General features: G+C 37.5%; 1 protein-coding gene across 1 annotated transcript in view; it reads right to left on the bottom strand.

The window, feature by feature from the left end:
• Positions 1-402: 402 nt before the first annotated feature.
• Positions 403-14621, bottom strand: part of LOC150107569 (uncharacterized) — a 613086-nt gene continuing 598867 nt past the window's right edge. The window contains exon 29 of the mRNA XM_090392132.1: positions 403-1382. Coding sequence (XP_090248258.1) covers positions 403-1382 — 980 coding nt within the window. The remainder of the gene's footprint in view (positions 1383-14621) is intronic.

The raw sequence follows: 14621 nt of genomic DNA, 5'->3' as shown, positions 1-14621 counted from the left end.
GAACTATACTTCAAATGACCAGGAAGTCTCTAGTGTTGGGTTCATTTTCTGAATTTAGTACTATAACTCGCTTTGTTCTAATGTTAGATGTAGGAGAATTTATGCAATTAAAGACAAAATAAACATTATCTGAATATATATATATATATATATATATACATATATATATTATTTTTTTTCTTAAGGAAATGTATACTCCAGATATAAAGTATTTTAACAATGTATAAAAGAAACTTAACAGAACATAACATTTAGCTTTATGCCTGCTTGAAACTTTTATAACAATCAGAATTTTTAATACAAATGCAAAACAGTATCACTCACATGTACACATTAAAAATTTGCAAAAATGTGAGGCCTGTCTTCAGATTTTGCTGTACAAATGGAAAGGGACAACATTGGCTAGACAGTTGTAATACTCCAACCTTTTTTTGGCTGTTGTGTTTGCTCTTTAGCATTGTCCTTTTCAATGCTAGTCAGCTGCAAACTTAAATCAACAGCTAAGTCTTTGCACAAACCATCCCATTTGAGCATAGCTTCAGGTGCTGGTGCTGCAGGATTTTCACTACTGTCACTTTTCTGGAGGGACTTATCTGTGTCTGTTTCTTTAGGCAGTAACATTTCTTCACTGCTTGGATCACAACCACCACCTTTCCTCTCATCATCAGTAAAAATTTCAGCTTCATCTTCTTCTTTAATAACAGCACCTTCAAATTGTAAAAGACTACTTGGCCGGTATGTAGCATAATGACTAGAATGTAAGCTCCCAGGTGATGCCAAGGCACTCTTTTCTTCAGGTTTACTAGTTTCAGAAGATCCAGATTTGGATAGGTCATTGTAGTCTGTACCTGATGGCTGAGGTAAAAGGGCACTAGAATAAAAACTTTGATTAGGTATTATAGTTTCAACAACCATCTGATGTGAACTGAACTCATATAAATGCTGATCCTCCCTTTCTTCTGATTTCTCATCAGAATCACTAACACACGCTTCTTTGATATGCAAGTGACTACTGCGGGGACTGCCCTCAAGTTGTTGTAGCTCAAATGGAGGAGATATTGGTTCATCATGTTTTGTCCAGTGCCTTCTAAATGATGAAGGAGTAGGTTCATCACTAAACATTTGAAAACCATCTTCAGAATCACTGTTACAGCATTCCTTTTGTTCTGCAGTCTCAACATCATGAACTGTAACATCTCTGATTATGGCAACTTTATCCTTTTTCCTGAGCAGTTGATCTTTTTCTTTCCATTCTTGTTCATTAGAACTTCTTTCAATATGATATCTCATACGAACTCTTTCTAGGCGTTTGGCACTATCTACTGTTTCATGACACTTTTCTCCACAATAGCTTTTCCCTACTACTTCTGATTTCATGAAACCTATGAAAAGGAAAAATATATATATATAAATTACAGTACACCAACATGAATATCAATGAAAAAATTATTTGAAAATTGTTTATGTATTGCAACCTCATTAAAATTTATCAATATAATTAACATCTTAATAGTGACAGTAGCAATAATTAATATACTCTTCTGAAATTGAGAACTCTACATCTTAATTTAGAAAACTTGAGAAACTAAGGATAAGCATGAAGGGGATTTACTAATGTTGGTTTGTTTGCATTAATAAAATTTCTTATGAAAAAACAATACATAAATTTATATATATATATTATTTATAGACTTTTACTCAATGTGTTGTAAGCATTTTCAATATGATTTCAAGGAAAGAATAACAGCAGAAACACACATAAGAAGGATTAACAGTAAAGATGTGGACTCATGAGTTGTTTTTGTAGTAGAGCACAGAGAGTCTAATTATAACTCAAGTCCTAGCAAGGTTCAGTAAAAAGTATATATGAAAAATTAAAAAATTAACATTAATGAACAATATTCAGAAACCTAACTTCCCACAACAGGGATAAATGCAATTCACTGGATCTATTCATATTAGGACAATGTCATAATGCTTCAAAAACTTTACTCATACAGTCTTTCTATTATGAACTTGCTCTTATGTGTAGGATGGAATGTAACTTGATGATCTGGTGGTGACATTGCTGAAATGGAAGAACCAACAGCTTATACGGGAATTGTCATGAATGAAGTGGAGGTGAACAGTCTATTACAAAACCTCAATGTCAATTCATCTGCGGGATTGGATGGTATACCAGCTCGTGTCGTACAAGAAGCGGCTAAAGAATTGTCAGTGCCTTTGACCATTTTGTTTCATTTGAGTCTCGGGTCTGGGTTAGTGCAAGGGGGTGGAAACAGGAGAAAACAGCTCCACTGCATAAAAGAGGTTCCAAGACTGCTGTTAAAAATTACCGGCTGATCAGCATATCAGGAATTGTTGTCAAGGTCTTGGAGAAAATAGTCAAGCAAAAAATAATACAGTATGGGGGACAACATGGTTTTGTGAAGGGTAGATCATGCCTCAGTAACTTGCTCACGTTTTATAACACAGTGACCGCTGAACTGGATAAGGGTAATGGGTTTACAGTGATTCTACTGGACCTTGCTAAGGCCTTTGACAGGATACCACATGGAATTCTAATCAGTAAACTGCAGCATATGGGGATGGATATAGGGTTGGTGAGATGGATAGGAGGGTGGTTGATGGAGAGATATCAGAGAGTGGTTTATTCAGGAGTAGAGTACAAAAGACAGCTTGTGACTAGTGGTGAGCCGCAGGGTTCTGTTCTTGGACCACTACTTTTAAATTTGTTCATTAACAACATAGGAAAGGATCTGAGAGGAAGTGTTCACTTGTTTGCTGATGATGCAAAGTTAGGTAGAACAATAATGACTGCACAGGATGTCAAAATTTTGCAAGATGATTTGGATAGTTTGGAGGACTGGGCTAAGGAAAATGGATGTCAATATAATGTGGCAAAGTGTAAGGTTATGCATTTTGGAGTGAAAAGATTAGCAGCAGTATATCACATTGGTGGAACCGTACTCATCAATCTCCTAGGGATTTGGGAGTGTTGGTGGATAGGGAGTTGAAGTTTAAGGGGCACATTGCAGACGTGGCTAAATCAGCTCATCAAATCACTTGGTTGCTGAAAAATACTTTAACAAGCAGAGACAAACAGGTTATTGTTCCTCTGTATCGAGCCTTGATAAGACCCCATCTAGATTACTGTGCCCAGATATGGGTGCCAGGGTTTCTTCTCGATGGGGAGGAGGTGGAGAGGATCCAGAGATGAGTGACCAAGATAATAGCAGGACTATGGAATGAACCTTACAAGAACAGGTTGAAGATTTGTGGGCTGCAGAAATTGGTTGATAGGCGAAAAAGCGGTGTATGATTGAGACATTCAAATTACTGAAGGGTTTCTATAAGATTAATTCAGAAGATATTTTTGAGAAAAGGACTGGTAGTGGGAGGACTAGGGGCCATCCATGGAAGCTTGGTAAGAGTGTGGTTAGCAAGGGTGTTAGAGCTAGGTTTTTTACTTGGAGAGTGGTAAATGAGTGGAATAAGCTGCCAGAGTCTGTTGTGGGTGCCATGACTGTAAATGAGTTCAAGGTGAAGTATGATAGATACTGTGTGAATGTTGAATAGTTCTTGACATGATGTTGGGCTTCCCTCAATAAGTCTAATGACTCCTTGGAGCTGTCCGTAATAATAATAATAATAATAATAATAATAATAATAATAATAATCTGCTCAGAGATTCCTTGGACAATAAGGGGTAGTCATACATTGATCTCTTCTTGAGCAGTTGAAGACAAAGTAATTTTATATTTGTATATAGATGAAAGCATCACTAAACCTAATGGATAGAAAAATAGATTTTGTGCATTTGTGTCTTCGTTTAAGAGTGTTCATGGGTTAGAGAGAGAGACATTGGGTCCAGTGGACAAGAGTCCTTATAATGCCAGACTGCTGACATAGATGATGTTGACATAGAGCATGAACATAATGTGTTAACTTTCAATGGAAAATGCTCTTTCCTCTACTTTAGTACTATTTCATGAAAAATTTTGAACATCTCTGAATAATACAGATTCATGGATGACATTTTTGCAGTATTGCAGGATTCATTAAAGGATCTCCAAGAATTTGTCAATAAAATTAACACCATTTAATTAGATTTTTAGATCCCCTTATTCTTCATCAATAGACCTTCAGTTATTAGTTTTTTTGAAGTAGATAACATTATATTATATACATTGCTTGAAAGAAGTTAATGGACACCCCAATGGGTAAGATGCATCATGCCATGTAATGATTTAAGTGTTTGTATCCAATGGTATAAATCGGAGAAATAGGATGCTCTCAAGTCAATGCAATTTGTCCGAGTGAAATGGCTGCAAGAAGGGAACTGACAGAGTTTGAAAGAGCTGTTGTAATAGGATGCCATACTGCATGACTGTCAGTTTGGCAAATTGTTGACAAATTGGGCCATCCCAAGTCAACAATTTGCCGAACAGACAGGCCTGCAGCATGGCATCCTATTACAACAGCTCTTTCAAACTCTTTCAATTCCCTTCTTGCAGCCATTTCACCCAGACCCATTTGTATTGACTTGGGAGCATCATATTCCTCCAATTTATACCAGCCAGAAACACGTGAATATGAACTGCAAGTACTACCCACAGTGGATGACTCACATCACACAACGAACATGACTGTACTGTGTTATGATGAATAATAAGTAAAAACCACCCTTCGTCAGCTGATTGGAACAAGAATCTGCACCAAAACATTCAGAACCAAGGCTCACAACATGGGTTTCCGTGGTAAGACTGCAATATGCAAGTCCCATATTACCCAAACCAACACGTAGTATCGTCTTCGGTGGTGCAAAGAACATGTACTGTGGAATGTGGAATGAATGCACCGTATCATAAGGCTGCAGCTGTAACTGAATGGTTTGTGGATATGAACGTCACCACACTTGGCTGGCCTCCATAGCGTTCTGATTTCAACCCTACTGAACATCTGTGGGATGAACTGGAGTGTCAGGTGAGGTAAAGACCTTTACATACCTACAGGAAGAATGGTCTAAAATTCCCATTGATTTCTATCATACATTTGTGGAAAGCATGCCTTATAGGTATGCTAGCCTTTTATAATGAAGTTACAAGAACATTAGATGAGGGAAAGGCATATACTGCAATTTTCTTAGACTTAGCAAAGGCATTTGACAGGGTGCCACATGATAAGCTGATATTTAAGTTGCAGTACATGGGTCTGGATGTCAGATTGGTCAACTGGATTCATGATTGGCTGTCTGATAGGTATCAGAGTTGTGTATGGTGGAGCAGTTTCAAAGAGGCAGAGGGTTACAAGTGGGGTCCCACAGGGCTCAGTACTAGAACCTATATTGTTTAACCTTTATATCAATGACATTGCCAGTGGATTGCAAGGGGATATTCAGTTGTTTGTAGATGATGCGAAGCTGGGAAGGATTATTAGTAATAGTGCAGATGTGGTAGCCCTGCAAGAGGATTTGAATAAGCTAGATAGATGGGAAAATGAATGGGGTATCAGTTTAATGTAGAAAAATGTAAGGTCTTGAGGTTTGGGAAACATCGATGGGATACTGCATACTCTATGGGAGGAGTTATACTGGAGGAAGTAGGGGAGACAAGAGATCTGGGGTTGATGATTGATAGAAACCTGAAATTTAGGGGGCATATTGCAAAGGTGGTGAAGGTAACACAGAGGATTGCTGCAATTATGAGAAGGACACTGACCTGCAGAGATAAAAGGATTATCATTCTGTTGCATAAGTCTGTGATCAGACCACACTTGGACTATTGTTCTCAGATTTGGTACCCAGGATTTGAAGGGGATAAATTAACTGTGGAAAGGATACAAAGACGGATGACAAAGATGGTTTCAGGACTGTACAAGGATAGTTATGAGGATCGGCTGAGGGAATGTGGACTGCAGAGTTTGGTGGATAGCAGAAGGAGAGGTGATACGATTGAGACTTTTAAACTGTTGAGAGGTGGTTACAGGGTTGACACTGGGGAGTTCTTTCACTTGGTTGAACAGTAGGAAGGAGTGATGACAAGAGGCTATCCCTGGAAGTTACGAAAGGAAACTGTGAGCAAGAAGGTGAGGAGTGGTTTCTTTGCGTGAAGGGTGGTTGAACCGTGGAATGCATTGCCTGATGGAGTGGTATGATAGACTTTGTGTTTCTTAGGGGGGGGGACCTCCCCTTGATGAGTCTTGACAGACTTTATGAATTCTTAGGAAGGACCTCCCACGATGAGTCTTTTGACTCCATGGAGGCATGAATAATAATAATAATAATAATAATAATAATCACAGCAAAAAGAGGTTCTACATCTTATTAAGATGGGTGCCATGGCTGTTTGTTGCTCACACTATGGTGTCTGTTGACTTCTTTCCAAGCAGTGTATTATATTCAGAAGACCAAATTTTATATACGTCAATGAATTTTTTTTCACTCTGCAGATCTGCTAGAGATCTGCAGAGTGATTAATGGCTTAAGCCCTATATATAACCAAGTTCATCATAGAAAGACAATAAGGAAATTTGTGAAGCATTACTGCAATGTTCTGATCTGAATATCTAATGTACTACGTTTATTCCTGTTAGGGGAAGTAGCATTGCTCAATTTAGCTCATCAGTGCTAATTTTTTATCTTATTTATTTAGTTATTTTTATTTTTTATAAAAACCTTTTAGAACATACTTATAATTAGATCACTGCTCTACTACAACTTGTGATTCCACAGCTACACTGTTAATCCTTCTGTCATGTATGCATTGTTATATCCTTTAAATTATACTGAAGATACTCACAACACATTGAGTGAAAACTACAAATAAAGGAATAAGAATTATATATATATATATACTTTTTAAATTTTAATTTAAGTATTATTTTTTAAAGGGAGAAAAGCTGTAAACCAAGGTTTAAATGTATCTAGTATTTATTTCATTAGTCCAATGGATTATTATTATGTCATTTTTGGCTTTCTTAATTTAATATTGATAGAATGGGGTTATTTATTATAGATTTTTAGTCTGTTTGATGGCTGGCTTATCTAATTATGTGGAAAGAAAACCCTCACACCAGCAGAACAGCTATTATAAATGCTCCTCATAACCTAAAACAGGATTTGAGGAATATTTAAATAAGAAATTAAAGTCAGTTACTGACATTAAAAGTTGTAGTGTTAAAAAAAAAGATTTCTCATGTGCCATTTTGGTGTAAAGACCAGGATTTAAATGCCATTAGAAACAATAAGAAATTTTACTGGGTTTTTCAACTAAGGCTAAGTTAATCAGTCTTGGAAAAAGATGATAGGACCTTTCTACATTTAAAACTAGTTGGAGAACACATGCAATGGAAGATGCTTCAGAGGAAATTATGTCACTGCACAAGTGTCTATACTGTGATCTCTGGTGAGTGTAATATCTAATAATTATAGAAATATCTATTGATTATGAGAAATTATGCAAAATAACTACTAATTATCTATTAATTAATGTTATCTATTCTTAACTAGACATTTATGTATACAGAATAATAACTTTTTTCTTTTCTCCTTTTTTTTTTATATGAAAGTTTGATGTGTATATGTTAGCAAATTTTCTATTTTTTGACAGTGTTAAGATATATGTGAGCCATGTTTGGATGAAGTATGGATGGATCATGGATTATTTATACAAATTTATATTAAATAATGTGGTAATCCATGTCCAGATGATTACTTCATGGGCACTTTCACCAGCTGGAAGGAGATTATTCAACACCTAATTAGTGGTAACATACTCTGATATAATGATAAAACAAAACCAAGGGAGATTTGACAAGTCATTTATGATGAAGCCTCTGATGAGATGATCAAATTCAAGATCCTCAATCCTCACATGTCCTCTGTTACATACTGTCTGAGGTAGTTGGTTGGCTAATTTGCTTATACAGTTGATGGTCACCACTCTACATGTTGCCAGGCCTATAGCAACATCTGACTAAGTATTTCAATTTATTCAGCTTTATCTCACACCATACTGTCTGAAACCACTGCCACTATTTCTCCCTTGCATCTCTACCTTTTATGGCAATAACTTCTTTTCTGTCATCAATAGCATTCCACCTCCCTTTTTACTCTTTCTATCTTCACAAAAACATCATACCCTTCTATCTCTATTCCTGTCAGGATGTCATCCTCATCCAACCATGTCTCACTTATTCCAACAATTTTTGAGTGAACGATCTCAATCAATGCAACCATTTCATTTCCCTTGTTTCTGATACTTCTAGCTTTTGTATACAGACACAACAGCTGATTTCTGAATGTATGATGAGTTTCATTGGTACCACTTATTAGATGTGGGTTCTCCGTGCCTTTCTCAAACCATTCCTCTCTATTACCTATCCTGGCCCCTTCAAACTCAACTTTTTGCCTTATATCTCAGGCCATTCCATTCCTGTTTTGTCTACTCTCAATTTCACTTCTACCTTGAGTATTGACTTTTTCTCACATTATGTTCCCCTATCCACCTGAGTACTGTTTGCCTTGCCTGCTTTTTCTCTCATTCTCTACACTCATGCTATCCACTTCTCCATCCATATGCACCACTTCAATCCTTTCTTCCTTATTCTTCTGCTCTTAACACATTGCTTCTTACTTGCTCAGTTTTATTCTGTGCACACATTACTCTCTCTCTCTCTCTTTTCCAGCAGTAGTCTCTCCAAATGACTCACACTGAAACCATTTAAATGCAGTCACTTTTATACAGTTCAATTTTTCCTTTAAACCCACTGCACTCCTTTCTCTTCACATATTTCCACTAACATATTATTCATAATCCTTGCTCTCTGTTTCATCTCATCAGTTATAACTGGGCAACACACTGACCACCATTTTTATTATGCTATTATCTTTTATCCTACTCAATAACATTCTGATATCCAGTCTTACGTTCGTCTTCTTCAGTCAAGTTATTTGTTCCCGCTACCACCACCACCAACTCTTTTGCTTATTCACTCCTCATATTCAATGCCTCAAATCACTCTATTCATTTAACCTCCTGGAAAACAAACATTGTCATTTACCACATCTCTAATAATTGAATCCCCAGTACAATTGATGTGCTTGCTATGTTACCTCTTTCATATCAACATCACTTGACAAGAGAGGACTGGTATATGTGGATGCTTGGAGTGTGTTTGAGGAAAGAGAGGAATTGTATGCGAGAGACCGTTTACATTTGAATGAGGAAGGACGTAGGCATCTGGAGAGATTGCTGTTCTGAACGAGTCAGTGTGTCCCAGGGAGGATGATAGCAGGGGTGGCCTCTTGTGGGAATGGAGATGATGTCAAGTTACACTGAGCCCAGCAGAGTCTAGAAGAGATAATGCTGGGTATAGAAACAATGGCATTTATATGCTTTATACTAATGCCAGGAGTATCCGGAATAAGGGAGAGGAATTGGAGGTGCAGATAGCATCAGCCTGGCCAAAAATTATTGCGATCACTGAGACATTGTTGACAGAAGGGGTATAACAACAGGAATAGAAGTCGCTGGGTATAACGTTTTTTGTCAGGATAGGAAGGGAAAGCGTGGTGGTGGGGTACTGCTTATGATAAGTGATGACCTATGTCCTCTAAGAGTGGAGGCTTTGGAAGGAAGTGAGACAAATGATTTTGAGAGCATATGGTGTGAGGTAGAGGTAGGCAAGACAGGATATTTAGTGGGGTGTTGCTACAGACAAAAGAATGATTGTTATGGGATATTTTAACTACAGTAGTATAAATTGGAGAGAGGAAGATGCATATAGCAATAGGGGAATGGAATTTCTAGAATTCTTGAGGGACAAATGTCTTAGGCAACATGTAACAGAGGGAACAAGAGATTCACGAGTTTTGGATTTGGTTATAGCATCAGAAGAGTTGATAATAACTGAGTTGACATCTCTCCCACCAGATGGAGAGAGTGACCATATGGTTTTGACTTGGAAAATGAATAGACATGCAGGAGTATCAAAGAGATGGGAACTTATGTGGAATTATAAAGCAGGTGATTATAATAGTCTTAGATGTCAACTTCGGGAAGTTTCATGGAGGGAGGAATTGGAAGGCCGGGATATCATTAGTGCGTGGGAAATTGTGAAAGAATATTTGTTAGCAGCAATGGTAAGTTGTATACCACGAGTGAAGGAGAGGATACAATTTGGAGTAAAGTGGATGACAAACAATATTAAACAGGAATTGCATGCGAAAAAGAGGCTATGGAAGAGATATAAGGAGACAGGTGAAGAGAAGATGCATGAAGAATATCAGACACAGGCCAGAAGAGTGACTAGTGTGGTAAGGAAAGCAAAACTGGAATATGAGAGGAGATTGGCCCTAAGATCCAAAGAAAATCCTAGGGAATTTTTTAGCTATGTGGCCAGTAGGAGGAGAAATGACTGTGGAAGAATGATACTGTGGGATAAAAATGGGAATAGAGTGACTGATGCAGAGGACATAGAATAGTTGAATTGTTCAATGAACACTTTATTGGAGTATTTCATCCTACAGGAGTCAGTTTTAATGCTAGAGGGATAGGGCTGGTTCGAGGTTTAGAAGTACAGGAGGAGAGTGTGTTTCAGATACTGAGTACTCTGGATGTCAGTAAAGCTGCAGGACTGGATGGTATTTCACCTCGAGTTTTGAGAGAATGTGCTAGGGAACTGACAGTGCTTTTAACCTGGCTTTTCAATGAAAGTCTGGCTTTGTCAAAGGTGCCCGGGGAATGGAAGGAAGGTAAGATAGTGCTATTGCATAAGGGTGGTAACAGACTGGTGTCTAATTATAGGCCAATCTGTGTGTCATCAGTAGTTGTTAAGATCTTGGAGAAAGTAGTGAGGTTATACAGCATTGGGCAGATGAGGGTAATGTTATCTGTGAGAGTCAACATGGATTTGTGAAAGGGCGCTCTTGTTTTAGCAATATGCTAGCCTTTTATGATAAAGTTACAAGAGCATTAGATGAGGGAAAGGCATATACTGCAATTTTCTTAGACTTAGCGAAGGCATTTGACAGGGTGCCACATGATAAGCTGATATTTAAGTTGCAGCACATGGGTCTGGATGTCAGATTGGTCAACTGGATTCAGAATTGGCTGTCTGATAGGTATCAGAGAGTTGTGTATGGTGGAAAAATATCAAAGAGGCAGAAGGTTACAAGTGGAATCCCACAGGGCTCAGTACTAGGCCCTATATTGTTTAACCTTTATATCAATGACATTGCCAGTGGATTGCAAGGGGATATTCAGTCAGATGATGCGAAGCTGGGAAGGATTATTAGTAATAGTGCATATGTGGTAACACTGCAAGAGGATTTAAATAAGCTAGATAGATGGGCAAATGAATGGGGTATCAGTTTAATGCAGCAAAATGTAAGGTCTTGAGGTTTGGGAAACATCGATGGGATGCTGCATACTCTATGGGAGGAGTTATACTGGAGAAAGTAGGGGAGACAAGAGATCTGGGGTTGATGATTGATAGAAACCTGAAGTTTAGGGGACATATTGCAAAGGTGGTAAAGGTAACACAGAGGATTGCTGCAATTATGAGAAGGACACTGATCTGCAAAGATAAGAGGGTTATCATTCCATTGTATAAGTCTGTGATCAGACCACACTTGGACTATTGTTCTCAGATTTGGTCCCTAGGATTTGAAGGGGATAAATTAACTGTGGAAAGGATACAAAGACGGATGACAAAGATGGTTTCAGGACTGTACAAGGATAGTTATGAGGATCGGCTGAGGGAATGTGGACTGCAGAGTTTGGTGGATAGAAGACGGAGAGGTGATATGATTGAGACTTTTAAACTGTTGAGAGGTGGTTACAGGGTTGACACTGGGTAGTTCTTTTGCTTGGTTGAACAGCGGGAAGGAGTGATGACAAGAGGCCATCCCTGGAAGTTACGAAAGGAAACTGTGAGCAAGAGGGTAAGGAGTGGTTTCTTTGCGTGGAGGGTGGTTGAACCGTGGAATGTATTGCCTGATGGAGTGGTAGGAGCAAGAACAGTCAATGAGTTTAAAGAGTGGTATGATAGACTTTGTGTTTCTTAGGGGGGACCTCCCCTCGATGAGTCTTGACAGACTTTATGTTCTTAGGAAAGACCTCCCACGATGAGTCTTTTGACTCCATGGAGGCCTGAATAATAATAATAATAATAATAATAATAATTCACATCTGTCTTCTTCACTCTTTCATTCATATCTACAATTCTCTTCAATTCAATCAGCATCCACTTCATCTCTGTCCTCACCTTCACCAACTCAGCTTTCAAATTTTGCATATTTTTTTCACTAGTATTCACTCTCGCTATCTTATTATCAGTTACACAAGCTTGTTTGCTATCAGTCTCACTTGCTCTCTCACTGTTAATTTTTCACTGCTTTTTAACAACATTATCACATACTTTATCCTCCATTGCACTCTTTTCTTCACTATCAGTTTCATACATTTTCTTAGCATTCACACCATCTTCCTCTGAAACAACCATTTCTGTTATGACACCATGTTTCCTATTCTGATTTAAACAAATCTCGTGGTCCATCGGAATATCACACTTCCTGCATACCCACACTTGCTCCTTTCTCTTATTTAGTCTCTTCACATAAACATCTGCAACATCTTCCCATGCATATATACTGCATTCTCAGCACTACCATTCTTCAAAAATCTACACCATTCATTTTATTTGTCTTTCATGCTGACCTATGCAAAGATATACCTTTCACCGCAATTTTGTACTAGAGCACTGACAAGAAACGATGAATTTAAAGTAATACTGCCTAAGAATTTACCCAAACACTGCATTTCACATATCATCTTTGCTACTTTAGAGAGACTGGCTGCTCTTCTCAGCTTTGATTAGTTCAAAAGCATGAAGACTATATTTCATTTTTGGAATCTGCCAAGTCCAGCCTTGCTTCTCATGCTATTGACACTAGGCACAGATCTTTGGAATTAGACAAAGATTATTAATTCCAGCAGGTTCAAAAGTTGATCGTATTTTCCTTGAAACATGAAATGCTTTGAACTTTTAACTGTTCAGACTGTATACTATTCTCCAACTTTTGGGAAATGATTATTATTGACAGTTCAATTTTTTTTAGGTTATATAATATGTAGAAACTTTTACAATTGTAACTTTAAAGTCTAATAGTGTAATCTTGTCAACTTAGCTGCAACCAAGACATGAGCTAGTAAGCATGTGCTACAAGAATCATTCTTAAGATTCATGTTTGAATATAGTTGCCTGTCTTTCTTTCTGACAATCATGTTACGTTGGATGAAATATAAGAGTTTATGAATAAAATTCTATATTTTTTTCTACATGTGTAAGCTTTGTGAGTATCTATAAACATGCCTAGCACACATACTCCTTTAAAACGTTTGATTATTTTAAACGTTTTAAAATTTAAAATAATCAAACATAATTCATAACTCTGCATGCAATTCAATTGCATGCAGAGTTGTGAATGATTGGAAGGACTTGCCTGAGAGTGTGGTGTCTGCGGAGAATTTGAGTGTTTAAAGCATGGTATGATGAGCTGTGTGTATGATAAAAGGCCTTCCCAGATGAGTCTTTGACTCCATGGGGTCTTGGGTAATAATAATAATAATAATTATAATCTGACCTAGAGTTTGACACTTCCACTTCCACTTTACCACTACCATTATGCAGCAACACTACCTCATCTTCCTTTCCTGTAGCCAGACTGTCACTGCAAAGCCAAGTCAATGGATCTGTTAGTTCTTTAGCACATTTTTTTAAAAAACACTTGGCAAAATCCCATCCCATCTCACTTATTGACATCCAGAATACTCAGTATTTGACACAAATTCTCTTCGTGCACTTCTCAACCTTGAACTCTCCCCATCCCCTAGTAATAAAACCTACTTTTCCAAGATGAAATATTCCAATAAGTTGATCATTTAACAACTCTAGTATGTTTGCATCATCACTTGACTCCCATTTTCATTTAACAATGTCATTCTTCAAAAATCATTTCTCCTCCTACTGGCTGCATAACATAATGAAAGACTTCTTTGGAATTTTTCTTGGATTACAAGGCTAATTCCTTCTCTTATTTCAGTTTTGTCTACCTTACTATGCTAGTTACTTTCCTGCTCTGAGTCTTATATTTTTCATGAAATTGCACTACTTCACTTTCCTTATACTTTTTACATAATCACTTTTCATCTTCAGTGCCTATTTGATTTTGTTAGTCATTCACTTTAAACCAAATCATGTTCTCTTTTTCACTTGAGGTACAGAACTTGCCATTGTTGATAATAAATATCTCTTTACTAGTTCCCATGCACCAGTGATATCTTCTCCCAATTCCATCTATGGAACTGACCCAGGCTGGTTTCTATGTTATACTCACCTGTTTTATAATTTCATAATGTCTTTTTGCCTTGATACTTCATGTTTATTCATTCTCTATGTCAGGACTACATGGCCACTCTCTTCAATGGGGGGTAGGGGGTTGGGTATGGTACCTTAGTTACAATCAGATCCTCTGATATTAGAAACAAATCCACTAATGCTGAACCTTGTGTTCCTTCTCTGATATGTTGCCTAAGACATTTATCTTTCAAGAATTT

This window comes from Typopeltis vanoorti, chromosome 4 (assembly GCF_054136105.1).
Source record: "Typopeltis vanoorti isolate ZY-2024b chromosome 4, IOZ_Tvanoo_1.0, whole genome shotgun sequence".
NCBI lineage: Eukaryota > Metazoa > Arthropoda > Arachnida > Uropygi > Thelyphonidae > Typopeltis > Typopeltis vanoorti.
Note: the sequence above shows the minus strand (reverse complement) of the source record. Positions and strands in the feature narration are given on the sequence as shown.